Source organism: the organism of the source record quoted next, unplaced genomic scaffold, assembly GCF_019419815.1.
Source record: "Pyrus x bretschneideri cultivar Hongxiangsu unplaced genomic scaffold, Pyrus_bretschneideri_v1 Contig23, whole genome shotgun sequence".
NCBI classification, from domain to species: domain Eukaryota; kingdom Viridiplantae; phylum Streptophyta; class Magnoliopsida; order Rosales; family Rosaceae; genus Pyrus; species Pyrus x bretschneideri.
In genome coordinates, this window is record NW_025999535.1 from 1,169,607 (window position 1) to 1,190,901 (window position 21,295).

Consider the following 21,295-nt stretch of genomic DNA (forward strand, 5'->3'; position numbering starts at 1 on the left):
AAAAGTCATGACAACATCTTTGGTGTGAGGTTTCACCTACTGGAACCTAAAATTACTCAAATAAAAAAAGAAGGGAAAATTTGAAATAGGTCTAATTTTATAGACTACTCTTTGAAATAGGTCCAATTTTTAGTGACTTTTAACTTTTAAAATAGGTTCAATTTTTAGTTACTTTGGACCCATTTCAAAAAACCCCATAAAAGAAATATAATAACTTCCATGCACCCATTGTATGAAAATATTATCTCACATTTATGACCATGCACTATCAACGTGATGCTGCCCTTTTTTGTACAGTATAATTAGTTGGATACTGTTTGGCTTATTACATGTAAGAAATTATTTCTTTTACTTGATGATGTGTTATATTTGATTGTACTTATGTCAAAGGCAACCGCATTTATATATTATTCGTACTGATCTGGAGACCGTATAGTCATCTACATTAATTAAAACAAATTGAAGGTTCATCACAAAGATGTTATCTATTACCATAGTTGTCAACTTGTTTGGCACATATGAAAAGCTAAACGATCCCCCAATCAAATGAATTTTTTTTAGAGATGATCTTTCAATAACGATAAAAAGAATCAAAGTTCCGATATGACATTTGTAGAGTAAGATAATATGCAGCAGAGAAAGTTATAGGAAGGCTGAGATTGAAAACATCTCTTTACATATATATTTAACAAATTAATTACAGTACATATATTTTTATGCATGATTGATTGTGCATGTCAACTAAAAACATCCAAAGATTATTTACCATAGGATTAGATTTTGTGCATCTCGTCTCCTTACTAATTGAGACATGTTTGTAACTGGGGAGCCATTTTTGTATATCATCTTTTAATTTTTGTATATGTTTTCCTTAGATATGACCATTAGTTTTTCTTTGACTAGTTTAATTAAATGGTTGAAAAATGAATACGTAAGAGGAGAAAAATGAAGGCAACAGAGCGGAGCTACTTACATATAGACTAGAGGTTGTCATGACCGTTTCTTCCAGATTTTTTAAATCAGTTACTGTAATCGTTTCCATATAAATGCTTCCGCAGAAACTCAAAATCATCTTCTTCTTTTTTTTACTAATGATTGACGTTTTTGTATGGTTATTACCAAGTAAAGTTGGGAGACTTGTTAGATAGGCTTATCCATTGTGTTATTGAAGGCTTATCATTCTGTACTTGAATTCTCACACGAACCCCTGAATTATGTAGGGGAAAACACTCAACAGCCCATGCCATGCAATTAAGGTATGCTTAGTTACCAGTAAATTCAGTCTTTACAATGGCTAGGCGAAAAACGTCAGTTATGTGTATGTGTCAGACAATGATTTTGTATGTAATGCACTATATATCACTTATTTGTTAATTATAATTTGACATATATTCACAATTATCTTGCATAATCACAAATACGAAACAACACTTTGAAAATGAAAAGAAAACTGATAAGCTCAACTATTAATGCACTTAATTAGTAACAATTTGATTCTTGAATTCTTTCTTCCTAACACTATCAATTGTCATGGGAGTTACATAAATAACATACAAAAAACTCATTTAAAACTCTAATGAACTTATACAGACGTGCCAGAATCGTAATTAACATATCAAAGTCACATTTTACAATATGAAATTGACAAATAGATCATCTTTGTGAGAAGTGGGTTGGTCGGGTTGGACTTCAACCAATTAGCCAACTCATTAGGCAAAAATTGGCGTTATGGAAACTCATTTCCACCCAAGAAAATGAACAAACCCACCTACCCAAACCATTCTAAGGCAGGTTGGGTTGAGCGTGTTCCACAGGTTGGGATTTACTTTCTTTCTTATTCCTAAAGTGTTTATCAGTGACAAATAATTTAAAATACATGTCATATTGGGTTAAAACATGTAAATTTAATGTTGTAGAATTAGTGTTTGTTATTGAATATTTAAATTTCATTGTTTAACTAAAGTATAAATGAACAGGTGTGTTTAATAATTATAAGATTTTATGTATATGTCTATGTAGTCTACGTGTAACGTGCATGCATGTTTAAGGATTATTGATATTTGAGTTGATTTCAATCGAGTTAATAATACTTCAAGGTAATTTTACTCAAAAATTAAATTTAGAAGTTTTTTTGGCTCATTAAATTTTGAAGTTTACGATACCAAATCTAAGCAGTTTTTGTTGGATCAGTCATTCAACATCCAACCCACTATTGTGCCCACCCTAATCTTTGTTTATGAGAATTTCAAACCCACATTTTAATCGTGTTTACTTATATCAACGTACGAAATTAGGTAAATGATACCCACTGCGCCACGTGTCAACACGCATGGCAAAGGCTGAAAATTTTGGTAAAATTCAAGCTCTTTTTCTTTTCAAAAGCCTTACCTCAGGCTACGTATGTAACTGTGAAAAAAGCAATACAAAAGAAAGAAAAAGATAAAAGAGAATTGTTATTAGCACTTCAAAAATCTCATTTTACACTTCTTACAAGTTTATTTTTTTTTCTAATTATGGAAAGTTTGGAGTGTCAAATGAGATTTTTAGAGTGTTAACAATAATTCCCAAAGATAAAAACACGTTTCCCTCAAAAATGATAATGATAAGATCATAAAAGAGGTGGATTGTCTGCCCTCTCATTTCCATACTCTCCCCAAGCCCTCCTGTGATGTGTGGTCACGGTTAAGTCACGTCAACATTTTATATTAATTTTTTATAGAAATAATAAAACAAAAAGTAATAGGAATATAAAATGTTGACGTGGCTTAACCGTGACCACACAAACAAGAGGGCGTGGGGAGAGTATGGAAATGGGAGGGCAGACAATCCACCTCTGATCATAAGAGCAAAAAACCAGTTAACCATGTAGATTAAGAAGAGAAAAAGCATGCCCATAAGATGTCGCCACCTACGTACTAATTAGGCTTCACAATTTATTGCATGGCTTGTTAACTTGACACGAAACAACATGAAGATATAACAAGTTATGGTAAACCCATTAACAAATTAGGTTATAGTCACCGGTAAGAACCTATTAAGATAGTTGGTATAATACAACACGATACGGTAAGATAATGTGTATGACACGAATACGAATAATATGACCATTTGCTGAGTCTACCCACTAGGCCCATCAATTTATTGGACGACCTAATAACCTGACATGAAATGGCACAATCTAACAGATTTTGTGTTAACTAGTTAACATATAGGGTTGTTACTGGGTCACCCATTAAAAATTTGTTTAGATAATAGATTTAACACGACACCATCCGTTAAAATTAAGAATATGACACGAACAAGACAAACACGACCCATTTGTCAAGTCTTTACTGCTAAATACACAAAAAAAAGCAAAGAGGGGAGGATTGGTTGGTGCGTGCTTCCTTATTAGTTTAGTTCATCACGTGCCTCGTGTCAAGCATCCATTAGAGAGATAATTGACTTTTGAACGCCACACCAACATTTAGAGGGCAAATAATGCTACTAAGACTATTTCTTAATAACAAAAAATTAGTAACTTGCATCAAATGAATTAACTATAACGTAACGTATGTAAATCCTTACCGTATAAAAGAGGATCTCTCGTTGCATATAAACTCAAAAGCGGTCACTTTTGCAAAAGCTTCCTTGTGAGTTCGTTCTTCTCCTGCGTCAAAACCATGCACGGACAGTAGAAAGATAAAAAAGTTCACGCCGAGAGAGAGAGAGTCACTGAAGTTTTGATTGGACGTTGCAGGTCGGGCACACTAGGGCAGGCAGACTTTTGCCACCCTCTACTCTCTAATCTCAGAGACAGCTCTTTGTTTTGTGTTCATTGGGCCCCCCACAATTTTTAGGCTTCTGGGGTTTGGCTGCTTCTGTGTTGTGTTGTGCCCTATCTAGGGTTTCGCTTTTCGGGTTACCTGACTTACAATTGTAGGTTATATTACCACTAATGGGATTCATGGGGTCAGAGCGACCACACTATATTTGGCACATTTTGTACGTAATTTGAGGAAAATATTTGCCTTTGATAATGCACTAGATGGTGGAAGCTTATGAACTGCTTTCAAATTTGATTGGAAGACTAGGAAGGCACTACTTCCAACTAATTTGAATGGCCATATTTGCATTTAGGGTAGTTAGGAAGCTTTATCCTCTAGTTATATCATGGTAGCTTCAAAAGTTTTTTTTTTTTTTTTAAACAAACAATATTATTTACTCTAAAGGAAAGGGCCGGGGTAATTAAATGGGTAATTAAACTTTACAAAGCTTCATAATCATGGGAAAGTCGTGAATCCGGAAGTGAGGAGAGGACTAGGGGAGAGTAGAAATTTGTCTGAGTTCGACTATCATTTCTTTTTAAAACATTTTTTAGGTATTTGAGATAATAATGCGCAACTTACATAATTTATAATTGTATATATGCTAATAGATGGAAAAAAAAAAGTTAAAATTTAAAATAATTTCAATATTCATTCATTAAGTAAACATGTAATTACCTTATATGCTTCTCCTAAGTGTGGATTGTCATAATACAAGTGGTTTGTTATTTAAAAAAAAAAAAAATCAACCATTTATATTATGATACTTAATATACCGCGCCGTATTTTTTGCACACTAATTTTTTTTTCTTTTTTTAAGTGTGGGAGCCATCTAAATGGACACATCAACCTTTATTCTTTTTCAAAAATGTGGTCAACAAAAGTTTGCTTCATTTTCTATTTGATGGCCAATACCTAGCCACCCCTCTAGGTAGCTAGAAGCTTGAATTTTCAGCCATATAAGATACTGTTAGAGATCAATCATATAACGCATACTGTTGTAGACTTTTGGGAGGTAATTGCGTGGACAAGTAATTACACAGGAAATATTAGAGAGAGAGAGAGAGAGAGAGAGAGAGCTTTTGCTTTAGCTAATTAAAAATCCTCTCTAGCTACTAATTAGAAATGCTAATACACAAAGGTGGTTAATTAACAAATCGAACTTGGTGTTTCCATCACGTGCAGGGTATATATATGATATGAATCAGTATCAATTGATGGGCAAAACAAGTCATGGAAATCATGGCAGACCAAGCTGGTTCTCCATGAAATGATGTCCTTGGATAGTATTCTTGCATTAATTCCCTACTTGTGTTTCCTAATCTTTCATTAAGGATTGGTCTTGACACATCTCATCATATGCAAGTTAATGATATATTTTTCAAATCATATCCCAACGTTAAAAGTAAAGCGTCAAGGCGTCAAATTCAGGGTTTAGGGGTTAGGATTTTCTATCAACAAAAGTGAAAGATCAAGGCAACCTTCAAATATCTCAGATTCCAAATATTGTAAATGGAGATATAAAAAAAAAGTTAATACAGTGTTATTCTTTGATTAGTTTAGTTGAACTTCTTGTGCGAAGTTAAATTATAGGATGTGGGGTTTTTATTTTTAATTTTACTTGTGATGTAGGTTTGGGATCCTCCACGGCCAACACCCTCCCCGCATTGTTGCCCCCGACTGAGGGAAAGGAAAAAACAGTAGAATAATACTAGAAGGAGATAAAAATATATGACTTATGTGACAATATTAAAGTTGATAGTGATGTAAGCTAAGGGCCTACATTTATACATTGATAACATGTAACTCTCCCCTTTGATCATGGTGAACTCGATTGAAAATGCTTATTGTCCGGACCCTCGATGGAAATATTGAAAACCTTACTCGACCCTACTTGCTACAAGAAAATGTACAAGTTTCATATATAGGAACCTAAGCTATACATACAATACTTTTTGGTCATGAATATTTGAATAGGATGAACCGCTTTATGAAAATCTATGCTCACAACAACAGAGTTAGAATCAATTACCCGATTGAATAGAATGTGTTTTATTAATATAGGTGATATTTCACTTAATTTTAGACAATCTAACATGCATATTATATATCAATCAATAATTTAAACTATGTTGTAAAACTTGTTTGATTCACATCAATATTTAATAATGTAACATGCTAGACTATTTAATGTGAGAATAACCTTCTAAACCTATAAGGTATAAACAAATGAATGATCAAATTTCATAACAAAATCTATACATAAAATTCTCCAACATGAATATCTATATAGGACAAATTGCTATATAAATAAAATGTATATTATCAATATAGACGATTTTTCTCCCGATCTTTGATAATTTAACATGCGTTATCTATTAGCTAACTTTTAAACTATATTGTAAAACTCGATTGATGCACATTAACAAAAATGTAACATGTGAAACTATGCTTAAACAAATAAACGATGACTTATGTGTAGCTTTATGTGCCAGCATGCATATTTTCGCTCAGCTGTCACAAATTTAGTATACCTTATGTGTACTAAATTTGCATTAAATATTTTTCTCTAATTAATCATCGACATCGGACGTGCAGCTTCATTTATATGGGTTTAAACAAAAATAACACATCAAAACCTTCGTAGGTAAAAATAAAATAAAAATAACAGATAAAATATATTATCAATCAATGGGAGTAAAACATTATAACAAAGTCATAAGCTTGAAATATTATAATTGTACATCTGCATCGAAGAAGATGAAGAGTATGATTTTTTTTGAAAATATATTGTTTATATCTCCTAGAATTCGTTCGAGGAAATATTTGAAACGAATAGGTGGTGGAACTTTTATGGGTACCAATAACAAAAGTAACATAAACAACAACAACATCTTACTCCATTAAGCGAGGTCTGTTGTATGAATCTTACAACGTTATTACGTTTGGTTTTGAGTTAAGTTTCCATTAGCTCAAAATACTCATTTTTTTCCTTAAAGTTTCTTTCCAAATCTTCATAGGTCATCACCTACCCTTTTTGTCTCAAGTCTCTATCTCATAATCAAATTTTTGAACATGAGCATTTGTAGGTCTTCAGTTCACATGTCTAAACCACCTTAATCGATTTTCTCTCATCTTATCTTTAATTACGGTCATTCTTACATTGTCTTGAATATCTCGTTCTTAATCATGCCATTTCTTTTGTTCTCACACATTCAACGAATCATTCTCATATCTATTACACTTTTTTTTTTTTCAAATAATGGTGCTTGATCGCTCAATATTCCGTGACATAAAACATTATTGGCCTTATTATCGTCTACTAAAAATTTTCCTTAAACTTTATAGACAAATGTCTGTCGAAAATTCATGTATTATTATTTACATAGAATACCAATATTATGTGAGCAAAAATATACACAGCTGAGTTGGAAGCCATTCCACCCGAGAAGGAGAGATTCCCGGAGAACCATGCGTGGGGTTAATAATTAATTCCTTTAATTTATAACTAATCAATTATTTTTTAATATCTTAATCACGATTTTTCACCAATAAAAAATCAACTTTACGTGCAGGACAACTCAGCACACCATTAAACTATGGGATTAAAAAATTAATTAACTGATTAAGACCTAAGTTTCTGAGCGAATATACAAATATATATTCTTTTCGTAACGCTTTTTCCCCTTTTTTAATATAATAATATTGAATAAAGACAAGCTCGAACCAAGGGCTGAGATCTTCTCTTGGCAAGGATCAATTCTGGGCCGTCGATTTTAAGTCGGAATGAAAAGGGACAGGTCTCGTTGAGTCCATAACGAGGCAGCGGATCCAAATAATACCATATCCTTTTCGACTGACAATTGTACCCCTAATTTATGTGGGAACAAAGGTTGTTGGCCGTATTCTAAAGAGGGTAATTTCGTACACAGAATTTTGGGAGAGCCCCATGTAAAAGTGCGTACGCGGCCCTCTGTGAATCTGTAGGGCGCTTTGGATTTTTAACCGTTTATCATGTTACTAAGGTAAATTACCATCGGACGTCCACTGTTGAAAAGGCCACATCGTATGTGTCTTTTCTTAGATAGGGGTAGTTGTCGTTTTCGCCACGGCAAGTTCACTATTTCGGGACTAGAGAAGACTCTTGTAATCCACCGTTCTGAGGGCATAAAAGGATCACAGAGGTTTATAGCCTCATCTTGACTATCATCGTTTGATTATAAAACTAGAAGATAAGCATACACTTTGTGTGTGAACAATTTCATTTTCTTTTTTGTTTTTGATTAAGGAGTGTGATTAGTTTTTAAAATTTTTAAAAAGAATATGAGACAATGATGATGTGATCTCTTAATAAAGGCATATTTTTCTTAATATTACATAATTACCATTTTACCCTCTTTATGTAAATATTGTGTATAAAAAGTAAGGAAAAAATAAGAAAAATGAAGATATGATTGTTATTTTCTCAAAAGATACAAAATTACTATTTTGCCCTCCTTATGTAAACATTGTGTATCAAAAAGTGAGGTCAAAATTGAAAAAAAAATGACAAAAAGTTGACAATGAGGGTTCTCTTAATAATAGTATAGATACGAGCTTAAAATTCATTCTTAACCACTGAGCTACAGTACGGTGGTTCACATCGTATGATCTTTGATTAAGATGCAACGGGCAGTTGTTTATGGTACCTTTGAATAATTTTCTACCCATCATGACCATTCAATAGACCTTGCAGTTTCTAACACGACACAAAAATAACAGGTTTCGGGTCAACACGATAACTAATCGGGTTATTATCAGATGACCCGTTAGGAACCCATTAATAATATGTTCTTAACGGGGTATACACGTGGGTAACCCGTTTCGAGCCGTTAAGAAAAAATTATTTTGATAATTTTAAAGTTTAATTACTAAAAGATTTATTATAAAATACAATAGCCATATTAATATATACAATATATTCTATATTAAATATATAGTTTTGTATTATTATTCTATATAAGTTATGAAAAAAAAAAAAAAGTTTTTGTCATTATTTATTTTTATTATGAGAGTTCCTTATTATCATTACTAGGATAAATTTTACTTAACATGTTGTTGTCCAAAATTAAAATAAACTAGTATAGTATTTGTATAGGCAAAAACTAAGAAGACATACATACAAGTATGAAAAATGTGAAAGAATATATAAACACTCGTGATTTATCATTATTCCTCCATGAGTAGATAATTGTTACACTTACATTATCGTTTAGATTTTTAAAATCCTCCAAACCCTCATGAATAATGTTTTTTATTTGAGGGTAAAATTAATAATAATTATTGTAGAAGTGTAAAAAATGTAAAAAAAGTATACAATCACTCATAGTGACAAGCTTTACAATTTTCATGAAGGGGTCAGCTTCGAAATCCAACACTATAATCCATTAACCTTAAATTTATATATAACCGTCGATTGTCATTTACGTTTTGTTATTCTTACTGAATTTCATTTCTTAAATTTTCTTTTTTGAAAACATGATCATATGACGGATGTAAGAAGATGAATGGTTCAGATCTTTGATATCACGTTTCGATAATTGAAGGGTTTGATTGGAAGAAAATGTGCAAGCTTCCAATGTTCTAATGTTTCAATGTCCTTAATTTTGCAAATCTTTTGAACATTTGATATTTTGTAATGTTCTAATGTTTTTTTTTATTTTTTTATTATGCTCTTATTTTGGGTATGTAAATATATACTTGAAAGAAAAATGCGTTTTTATGTTTTGGATGTAACAATATGGTATGTATATACTTATTTAGTATTATGATTTTTATTTGATTATGTATTGGTTTAAAATATCTTTTCCTTAACAGGTAACGGGTTGGGTCATATTACCTGTTAATATTATTGGGTCGATTTCGGGGGTCATTTTACCCGTTTATTTTAACGGATGTTACACGACACGACTCGTTAAGATATCGGGTATGACACGAAAACGATACGAACAAAGAAAACACCACACGAATGCCAGGTAATTTCAATTGGTTGGATAATAAGTGAGCTATTATTACCAATATTATATATAGGTATTCATAAATTTCCCCTTTATTATAACACGTATATTTCATTTGATAATTGTATGAATGTTAAACATCGGATAACGAATTAACGATGATGTGTTTTTAACCTCTTAATAGCATGTCTCTTCTTATAAACTTTGGAAGAAAGAAAACCCAAATTTTGTATATTTGTATCTCATTTCAACTATAGTTCACATAAACAATCCAATTAAGATAGCAAAGTTGGTCAATTACAAGACATGTATTATGAGTTAAGAGTATTAGTAGTAAGAGTTCGATTCCATCATCTCACTGTCAACTGTATAACAAGAAAAGATAATAGGAGCGACCCCTACTATTGCATTCGAGACTCAAAGATCTTACTAAGTTTGTCGTCAAACGTATTAGTTTTGTGGTTCTAAATCAGTTATGCGACAACCACAAGCATTACAAATTAGTGGTGTTCTCTAGTTGACGTGATGGATACATAATTATGATTTTGATTTATCGTATAATTCAACCCAATTCATCCCCTCAAATTCCATTAATGTTGTGACTACAACATATTTGTACAACAATTTAATATCACACGACGTGACATGTGACAAATTCAATCAAACACAAACCAAGTAAAATCACTTTGACAAAGAAGAAATCATTAATTAGGATAATGCTAAGGAAGCTAAATTTTTAAACTAAATTTGCAAATTAAATGATGTATCACTAATAGAAAATAAACACGTTAATCAACACTTAAGTAATAATTCAATCATTAACATCTATATCATTTAGTTTACAAAATTTAATTTAAAAATTTGGTCTCTCTAATATTACTTCATTAATTAACGTAACTCTTATGCATCATCAATCACTAAACCAACGAGATAAAATTATTAATTAATGTGGCGTTTACGCATTATTAATGAAATATGAAGGGGTAAATTACATTTTATCCCCTTAGGTTTGGTGTCAATTTCAATTTCTTACAACATCTTTAAAAAATTTCAATTTCATACATTTACTTATCATTTTATTTCAATTTCATACATCCATTAGAAAATCTATTAAGTAAACCGTTAAGTGATGACGTGGCAAATATGAAATTCACATTTGTGCTGATGTGGCTGCCACATTTGTGCCACGTGGCTAAACACTTAATAATAAATAAAAAAAAACCATAAACCCAATCATCTTCCCCACCCTTTCTACCCACTCGAGCAGCCCACCCCCAAATCAGAAACACTCTCTCTCTCATCCCTAGCTCCAAAAATCCAATCTCCCCCGTAACCTCCACACCCCACCCCACCCAAAACCCAAAAAAACCCAGATCGGTGTTGATCATCTCCAGACTCATGTATGCAATGGTTTCGACGGAAAAATTGTAGGGGTGCATGGTCTAAGCCAAAATTTGAGGTACTAGATGGCGATGCACTTGTTGTCCTGGGCACCGCAGGCGAATATGAGGCCCTCCAGTTGCGATGGGCAGAGAAGGGAGGGTGGGTCCACTTGTTGGTCTTGGCGGGGATGGAGTCGAGGTGGGAGTAGAGGATGGGTGGGACTTGAGCCAGGTGAGGATGAGGAGAAGGTTGGACATGGTGGCAGTGAAGAGCATCAGAAGTGGAAGGGTTTGGGCTCGGTGAAGGTGATGGGGTCAAGAGGGGAGGGAGAAGATGGGTTTTTGTTTAAATTTGGAGGTGAAATTTAGAGCTTGGGTCCCCTAAAATATGGCCACAACTCCTCTCTGTGACCAATCCCTTCAAAAAGGTGAAATTTCCCATTCGACTTCTATATAGGGAAGAGGAAGAAGAAAGCAAAATTTTCCATCTGAATTCAAAATTTCTTCAGCATCTCCTTCTACTTTGGGGATTATGTCATCGTTGATTACGACTATGTCGGCGATGATTGGGCAATGATTTGGGCAGTGGTATTGAAATTTGTAGAGCTAGATGGTTGGAGAAGACGATCGAGTGAGGGAGGAAGATGGTGCGAGAGAGTGACGTGGGTTTTAATTTAGTTTAGTTTTTAAATTGATTTTTAATATTTAATTATTATTATTTTCTGAGTCATCAAAACATGTGGGGCCTTAGATATGCTACATCATCACTTAACGGTGAGTTTAATAGATTATGAAACGGATGTATGATATTGTAATAAATTATAAGTAAATGTATGAAATTGAAATGTTTGAAGATGTTACATGCATTTGTAATTGCACCCAAACTTAAGGGTGCAAATTGTAATTTAACCAATGTGAAATTATGCCCAAGATCTCGTTTGCTCCGTTTGAAAAAAAAAAAAAAAAAAAATCTCGTTTGCTTTGAGACAGCCCCTGGGGCTCCAGCCCCTTCACGTACACCCGTTTTATGCGGCTGCCCTTGGTCGCCCAGCAGATAAGACCACCCCACTGCCACCGTGCGAGCCAACGGCTCTCAACTCCCCTCCCACACGTGTCGTCATCTCAACCGTGAACCAGCATCAGTCGCACAGAACCCCACCACTCGATTTAACCCCGGTTAAAATCTAACACCCCATCTCAACATAAAATCCTTATCCTCTTTCTCTTTCTCCCCTCTCTCTCTAATTTCTGCATACCTGCAACGAATAAGCTCGCTAATGGAGTCTCAGATCTAATCTAGACGACGCCGTTTCCCTTTCTCTGCTTCGTCTCTCTCTCTCTCTCTCTCTGTTTCGCTGTTTATCCAGCTTCTTCGAATCCAGAGAAGTCGGAAGAGCAACGTCGTTTTAGTGCTTTTCGACCAGATTGAGCTGCGGGAAATGCCGAAAAGGGCGAACTCGTTTCCCGAGGAGGTTCTGGAGTACGTGTTCTCGTTCATACAGACTGACCAGGACCGGAACTCGATCTCGACGGTGTGCAAGTCGTGGTACGAGATCGAACGGTGGTGCAGGCGGAGGATTTTCATCGGGAACTGCTACGCCGTCAGCCCTAGGATGCTGATCAGGCGGTTCCCGGACGTTAGATCCATTGAGCTCAAAGGAAAGCCTCACTTCGCCGACTTCAATCTGGTCCCGGAAGGCTGGGGTGGGTACGTGTACCCTTGGATCGCCGCCATGGCCAGCGCCTACCCTTGGCTTGAAGAGATCAAGCTCAAGAGGATGGTCGTCACCGACGAGACCTTGGAGCTGATTGCGAAGTCCTTCAAGAATATGAAGCTCCTCGTGCTTTCGTCCTGTGAGGGATTCAGTACTGACGGACTCGCCGCCATTGCTGCCAATTGCAGGTATCTCTCTCTGCTTCCGTATCTTTGGTTTGCACTGTATTTGCTTTTGATGGGAAATGAAAGCTTGAGCTTTGCTTGTTCAATGGTACTTTGTTTATTTGAAGAATTTGAAATTAACAATTTGTGGGTTCCTTTTGGTTGCTGAGGATGATTTAAGTGTTCAAAAGCATTAAAGTTTGAATCTTTCGGTTTTTAATAGCGAAACGAGTGAGATTTCTTCACTCTACTCTTACAGCACGAGCACTTGAGCTGGAATTGCTTGAGTTTAAGCTTCCATTTATGGCCATTGGCCAGGCCTCAAATAGTTTCAACACCCATGATTCAAAAATGCTCAATTTCTTGCCCAATATTTTGTATTTTGACATGTTTGCTCTGTGAGGAGTGTTAAGTAAATGTGTAAAGATATCTAATTTGGTTGGTTTAGAGCTGCACATTGTTGCCTTTGATGGTCGTTTGCAGGAGATAATTTCCCAGTTTTGGGTAGTCCCAGTTGTTTTCCATTCTTGGATCTGAATTATTTACTTTTGGTGTTCTGATAGATTTGAGCGGTAACTTCTTGTTCTGTGAATGTCTAATGAGCAAAGTCTAGTCAGGATCATTTGGGTTACTTTTTACTTTCTTGTTATCTGGGCTACTTTGTTTGATATGGAGTATTGAGATGTGAGGTTGTTTTCAAAGTTTTGGATGGTAGTCGTTCCTTGGACGCCGTAGATTTTTACCACTAGATTCTTCTTTGCTGCTCTAAGATTCTTTTGATCTAGTTTCTTATTTCTTAGCTTTTGCTTTTGGGAAATTACTAAGGAAATTACACGTAGTAGTGATGCATTTTACTTTTAAGAATGCTGGGATTGGAAAAAGTGTGAAGTTTTGTGTGTTGGTGATGGTTCAGTTTGTGGAAAAGTTAAATTTAGAAGTCTAGTCGCTGTCATTTGATGAGTTGCTAATTTAATTAGGAAATTTGTTTTTGTAGTCTTGTTTCGTTTTATTCAATTTCTTCATTTAGCAAATTCTTTTTTTTTTTAGCTTGGCGTTGTGAAAATTATCTACCTTGTCTTATGGGTGCACTCTTTCCTTTTGCTGATGCAGGAATCTACGGGAGCTGGACTTGCATGAGAGCGATGTGGAGGACCTGAGTGGGCATTGGCTCAGCCATTTTCCTGATACGTACACGTCACTTGTGTCCCTTAACATTGCTTGCTTGGGGTCTGAGTTGAGTTTCTCTGCCCTGGAGCGCCTGGTGGCTAGGTGTCCCAACCTGAGGAGTCTCCGGCTCAATCGTTCCGTGCCTCTTGACAGGCTAGCCAATCTACTTCGCCTGGCACCTAGGCTGACTGATTTAGGCACAGGGGCCTACTCAGCTGAGTGGCGGCCTGATGTCTTTGCAATCCTATCGCGTGCCATCTCAGGATGCAAGGAACTCAAGAGCCTATCTGGATTTTGGGATGTGGTACCATCATATCTTCCAGCTATTTATTCGATCTGCCCTGGGCTAACGTCACTAAATTTGAGTTATGCCACAATTCAAAGCCCGGCTCTTGTAAAGCTTGTTAGCCAATGCCCGAATCTGCAGCGCCTCTGGGTATGTCCTTTTTTATGTAATGTTTTCAGTCTCTTCTGCTTTTAATTTTTCTTAGGGTCCAAGGGTTGGATGCTTACAGATGCGAATATGAATTTGATCCAATTGCTAATTTGGATTTGTAGCTAATTAAGGACATGACTACAGGTATTGGATTACATTGAAGATGTTGGCCTTGATGCCCTGGCGGAATCTTGCAAGGATCTACGAGAGTTAAGGGTGTTTCCCTCAGATCCATTTGTGGTGGAACCAAATGTGTCCTTGACAGAGCAGGGCCTCATATCTGTTTCTGAGGGCTGTCCAAAGCTCCACTCAGTTCTGTACTTCTGCCGGCAAATGTCCAATGATGCATTAATCACCATTGCTAGGAACCAGCCTAACTTTACATGTTTTCGTCTTTGTATAATTGAGCCCAAAATTCCCGACTACCTGACCCTTCAGCCCTTTGATGTGGGTTTTGGGGCCATTGTTGAGAACTGCAAGAATCTCCGGCGATTGTCCGTCTCTGGTCTACTAACTGATCAAGCATTTGATTATATCGGAACCTATGGTAAAAAGTTGGAGATGCTGTCTATAGCCTTTGCCGGAGATAGTGACTTGGGGCTTCATCATATATTGTCTGGGTGCGATAATCTTCGGAAATTGGAGATCAGGGACTGTCCTTTTGGTGACAAGGCTCTTTTGGCCAATGCTGCAAAGCTGGAGACAATGCGATCCCTTTGGATGTCTTCATGCTCGGTGAGTTATGGAGCATGTAAGCTACTTGGCCAGAGGTTGCCGAGGCTTAATGTAGAAGTTATTGATGAGAGGGGGCACCCAGAATCCAGGCCGGAGAACTCTCCCGTTGAAAAGCTCTACATCTATAGGTCCGTTGCAGGGCCAAGGTTTGACATGCCTGGTTTTGTTTGGACCATGGATGAAGATTCGGCATTGAGGGTTACTTGACACGGGCGAATCTCCACGATTCAAACCCTCTGGATGTCTTGGATGGGTGTTGGCAGGTACACACTCATGTATGGTACTTCAATTGTTTCACGTTTAATTTCATGGGTACGGTAGCTCAATATATATGCAGCTCTGATTGGAGCGTGAGGCGGCGGGGGTAGGGAGGAGAGGTATACAGAGGCTCGAGAGCTCGATCGCCATCATTTTACCATTGGCTGAGCTATGGGATACCAGTTAGCGATTGATAAAGTGATTGAAAACTCGAAACTCCTGTTGTTGCAATGTATTGAACTGAACAGAGATGTATTATTGTTTTTCTTCCATTCGGCGTAGCCACCAGTGTATACACTATGCAGACTTTTGCATATGTTTTTATGTGGCCCTTTTTTTTCAACAGGAAGTAATTGCCGTGTGAACCCCAAATGTAACATTGTTAGCCTTCGCAGCAAATAAAGCTTCATATTTATCAACTGTAATTTGTAATATTTGATGCGTCTTTGTTTCTTTCTTGAGCTAATCTTTGATGAGCGAAACTAGATTTGGAAGCCTCTCGTGTCAAATGGGTTTGAGATGTAGTCACCATGCAAACGATGTGTTCAAAGACGAGATATTATTGTGACGGTATATACGGGTAAGCTTATCTTGTGGAGATGGGAAAAGAGAAAGGAAATGAACGAGGAGAAGAAAGGGAGTTGAGTGAGAAAAAGAAAGCTACCTTTGTAAATGGTCGCACTTCAGAGTTCCGGCTGCTCTCTTTCTCTGGTTAATCTTATTGGGTGGGAGGGAGAGACAAAGGGAGAGGGGAGAGAGAGACCTAAGCTATTGAAAGAGAGAGAAAGAGAGAGAGAGAGAGAGAGAGAGAGAGAGAGAGACCTAAGCTATAGAAAGAGAGAGAAAGGGAGAGAGAGACCACATACACAGTAGAGATAATAAGGACAGAGGTTGAAAACAACATGACACGGACACCCTCAACCCCACCAGGGCCACCGCTTACTGAAAACTGACCCAAAGAAAAAGAAAAAAGAGAAGCCAATACACAAAACAAAGAAAGAAAAAACAATTAGGTCGAAGTTTGATGTTGAGTTATGGCGAATTCTTATGTGTAGGTTGTTTCACTATATGTTGAATGAGGATCCTCTTCGGATCTTTGTGAGGATTCTGAAAATCCTCTAATCATGTTCATTCATCGTATATTATAATATCAGAAATTATTTTAAATTTTATATTTAAAAATAAACACAAATAGTATTTGATAAAAATTGACTGCATGATTTACGACGAAAGAACACGATTACAGGATTCTCAGGATCTTCACAAAGAGGATCCGGAGAGGATCCTCATTCTGATATGTTTTGGCACCAAGAAGAAGTTTAAAGTGTATTCTCGAGATCAGGACATGACAACTTTAGTGAAATTTACATATTGTTATAGTTTACAACTTATTTGTTCTATCAATTTTTTTTTTAGTTGGCAAAATTACTTTGATTAATACGTGTTCAATACAATGATAGACTAGTCTTTTTAAAAGTTTTCAAATATCACTCACATGCCTATCTATTCATATTTCGTAGAAAAAATTGACAAACTCAAGTCATTATCCTTGAATTACGACGGTTTATAACAACAAAACCATACGCAGCTACAGAGACTAAAGTGAAACTTCGTCCAAACACCCGAGACCAAAATCGTACTTTATCAAAAAAAAAAAAAAAAAAGCCAAGAAAAGTTGGCGAATGAGTGTGGGGCAATCAAATTTTGCAGACAATTTTATTGGATGATGATGGCCACACGTTTGAGGATATGCATTGATGATCATCATTTTTATTCTCCTCTTTTCTTTTTTTTATTACCATAATTCTTTTGGTGGTTTCATCACTCTCTGCCCCTCTGATTTTACCTGTTTCACACCAACAAACTAAGTGTAATGAGATCAACTCTTGATCTCTCTGGCTGTTTAAGAGAGAGGAAAAAAAAAATTGGGTCTTTTTAAGTTTTTAAATTTTTGTAAAACGAATTAGTGAAATGAGCTAAGAAGAGCTGCATGGTTGAAATTGAGTGTTCCGAACATATATATCCGGAGCAATCTCAATCCCATCGATGGTGATTTCGTCACTCTCTGCCCCTCTAACTTTACTGTGTCACCCCCAGCCAACTTATCATGATATCCATCAAAGTAAGTGTTGGTTGTATGATGATGTAAAGTTGTAAAATGCCCTAAGTTAAAGTTGCAATGCATCAGGCTTTCAGTATGTGGTTGGACCCAGGGATTTTAAAGTTTGTACCAAAATTATTTACTGCACCTGCAATGTACAACTCTGAGCCTTTGCTGCCCAAAAAAGTAAATCAGGAGACCCAGGTGGAGAGGTTAAAAAAAAAAAAAAAAAAATTGGAAAAGATGGAAGGTAAATTATCGTGGAATCTAAGTATGCTAGATTTCGGATTCGAATCAGGTCAAATCGAAGTAAAACAGTTTGGGTTTTGGGACGTGGGGTTCTAGCCGACCCACTTCACAGGCCGAATGATGATCCCTAGCTGTATTTTCGTTTATCAGTATTTTAAATTAATGTAAACTGCTGAATTTGAGTTCATAGAAGAAGCACCTTCATTCTAACTAATTTTGTTACGCTCGTATTTGCAATAAATTTCTACTTTGTATTAATTCATATTGCGATGAGTTTTCCCTAATTCATCAAATCAAGGAATTCGTGCCATTGAAAATTGATCCAACGGCTTGAAATTATTATAACTTTAAAGCGGACCCCTGTTTGTAGCCATTAGATCAAATTTCAAGGACATAAATTCCCTGATTTGGTGGATTAGGAGGAAGGGATTTGAAGATGATCCCGTTCCAAAATTAAGATGTATAAGAGGTAGCACAACATCTCTAACTGATGTAGCTACCCCCACGTGTGCATCTCTCAACTCAAAACTCGGAAAAAGAAACATAATGAAGTTTAATGTATGGGCTTCAAATTGGTTGCTCTAAACTAGGACTTTGAAGTAGAGCCCAAAAGTTTTGGACTCATTGACCAAAAGGAGTTTTGGACTTTAAGGTAGGGATGGGTTTGGAAAATCGAAAAAAAATACACACACACACACACACACTGAACACCAAATCGAAATTGAAAAAATCGAAGTTTTACCATTGCAAGTTTGCAACCAGCAACGAGCCTTCTTAGACTCATTTCATAGGCATCATGTTCATCCGCATACCACCTCTGAACCTTTTTCTTCGTTTAATTTTCCTCAACGACCGCATCGATGCTAAAAAGGGTTTTTGTGAAAGAAAACAAATTAAACAAAGTAGTTAATAAACGTTGCAAAGTTATAGAAGGCATAATGGATACACGTGGTCTAATATCTTAGTGGTTTATTCAAACTCCTCATCTTTTTAGTGTAAAAATATCGATGTTCTAAAATATATATATACATATATCTTAGTGGATAGGGTGTTGAGTTTCTATCTATGCATTCCGACTCAAAACTCCTCCATCTTAAATTATTATTTACAGTTTTAAATCCTTCCCCGCCTCTTAATAATAATTTTTTTTTTAAATAAAGGGTTTTTATCAGAAATGCTTCCTGAAATTGATCTCACCATCAAGATGATCCCTGAAATTGAAAATTAATCAATGTAGTCCCTGAAAATAAGTTTCGCAACTCAATGTGATCCTTTCGTCACAATTCTATTAAAAATTCTGTTAAGTGCTGATGTGACACATAAATGGATCCCACAAGATTTATGGGTTTTTATCACAAATGATCCCTTAAATTGATTCACACCATCAAGATGGTTCCTGAAATTAACCCACACTATCAGGATGGTCCCTGAAATTGAAAATCTATCTATATGGTCTTTGAAAATAGGTGTCGCAAATCAATATGATCATTTCGCCACAATTCTATAATTTTTTTTGTTATGTATTGATGTGAGTTTAATAATTAATTAAAAAAAATTGTCTAAATATCTTTTTGCACTATGATCCCCAAATATATATATATATATATATCTTTTTGCATTATGATATATTTTTTTTCCTTATAGGAGGGCCTAATTGTAAGCTTATTTATCTTTTTGCACTATGAAGTTCTCTCTTTTTTCCAATTTTTTTATTAACTATTAAATTATTAAGTCTATTTGTAATTTCTTTAATTTAATTAGATTTGAGTGACCTATTTATGTGTCACATCAACATATAATAGAATTTTTGATAAAATTATGATGGAAGGAGTACATTGGTTTGAGACACTTATTTGCGGGGCTACATTGATCAATTTTTAATTTCAGAGACTATTGCGGGTCAATTTCAGAGACCATTTTGGTGTAGAATTTTTAACAAAATTGTGACGGAAGGACCACATTGATTTGCGACACCTATTTTCAGGGACTACATTTATTGATTTTCAATTTTAGGAACATCTTGATGGAGATGATCAATTTCAAGGACCATTTGTGATAAAAACCCAAAAATAAAAGGCACAACTGATGATATTGCTTGTCTTCTGCATTTCCATCACACAACGCATTTCAATAGGGGTTGGCACGGGTCGAGCCGATCCAAATTTGGAGGGACTAGATTAGATTGGTTTTAAAATGAAACGGACCAGACCGAGTATAGTAATTTTGTTACGAAGTTGACGAAAATGACCTCTTGTTTGTGTAAGAATACAATGAATACATATAATAATACATTTTGCATAAAGGCCTTTAAAAAGTAACTGCTAGTGGCCTTCAGGTATCCAAATATAAACCCTTTAGAGTTTGTTGTGCTCAATGCTCAACTGTTGGTTTCACGAAACCTCATGGCTCAAGCTAGCCTAGGCTTTGGGGATCCGGAGGATTCAGTGATCGTGACTGTTCATCGTACATCGAGCGGTCAGTTTTCGTTAGGTACTATTTATATTTAATTTTAAATTTAAAATGATTTCTGACAGCATGATGTACGATAAACAGTCACAATCACGAGATTCTTGGGATTCCCAAAAAAAGGATCCGACAAGCATCATTTTCCCTTAGTTAGAATCACTAATTAAGATAAAGGGTGATTTTAACACTTCTCGTCTAGTCCTCTATACGCTGCTCATTTTTCATAGAAAAAACTGACAAACTTACGTCATTATCCTTGAATCATAACGGTTTATAACAATAAAAACATAGAGACTAAAGTGAAACTTCATCAAAACACCCTTGACCAAAAATCATACTTTGCCAAAAAAGAAGAAAAAAAACCAGAAAACGTTGGTGAATGAGTGAGATGAGTGCGTGAATGTGGGGCAATCAAATTTGCCAGACATTTTTATTGGATGATGATGGCCGCACGTTTGAGGGTATTGACTGACGATCATCATTTTTATTCTCGTCCCTTTTTTAATTTTTTTGGAAACTTTAACGAAATTCATTTTAACAGAAAATCATATTTTTACACTAAAAAGTTAATCCTGATACTATTCACTTTACGCTTTATTTTGTCCTTATCGTTAAAACTTAAAGTTTTCAAACCCTTTTCATTAGATTTTTTTTTTAAAACCATAATTCTTTTGGAGATTTCATCACTCTCTGCCCCTCTGATTTTACTATTTCACCACCAACCAACCCTAACAAAGTAATTGTTGGTAGTATGATGATGGAAAGTTGCAATGCTTCAGGCTTTCAGTCTGTGGCTTTGCCTAGTGATTTTAAAGTTTCT

At 35.5% G+C, this 21,295-nt stretch overlaps 1 protein-coding gene across 1 annotated transcript; it reads left to right on the forward strand.

Moving 5' to 3' along the window:
* Positions 1-12,208: 12,208 nt before the first annotated feature.
* Positions 12,209-16,078, forward strand: LOC125478015 (protein TRANSPORT INHIBITOR RESPONSE 1-like). Its single transcript, XM_048585657.1, has 3 exons — positions 12,209-13,087; positions 14,174-14,666; positions 14,811-16,078. The coding sequence occupies exons 1-3, from the start codon at positions 12,624-12,626 to the stop codon at positions 15,606-15,608; spliced, it is 1,755 nt and encodes a 584-aa protein (XP_048441614.1). The 5' UTR covers positions 12,209-12,623; the 3' UTR covers positions 15,609-16,078.
* Positions 16,079-21,295: the final 5,217 nt, after the last annotated feature.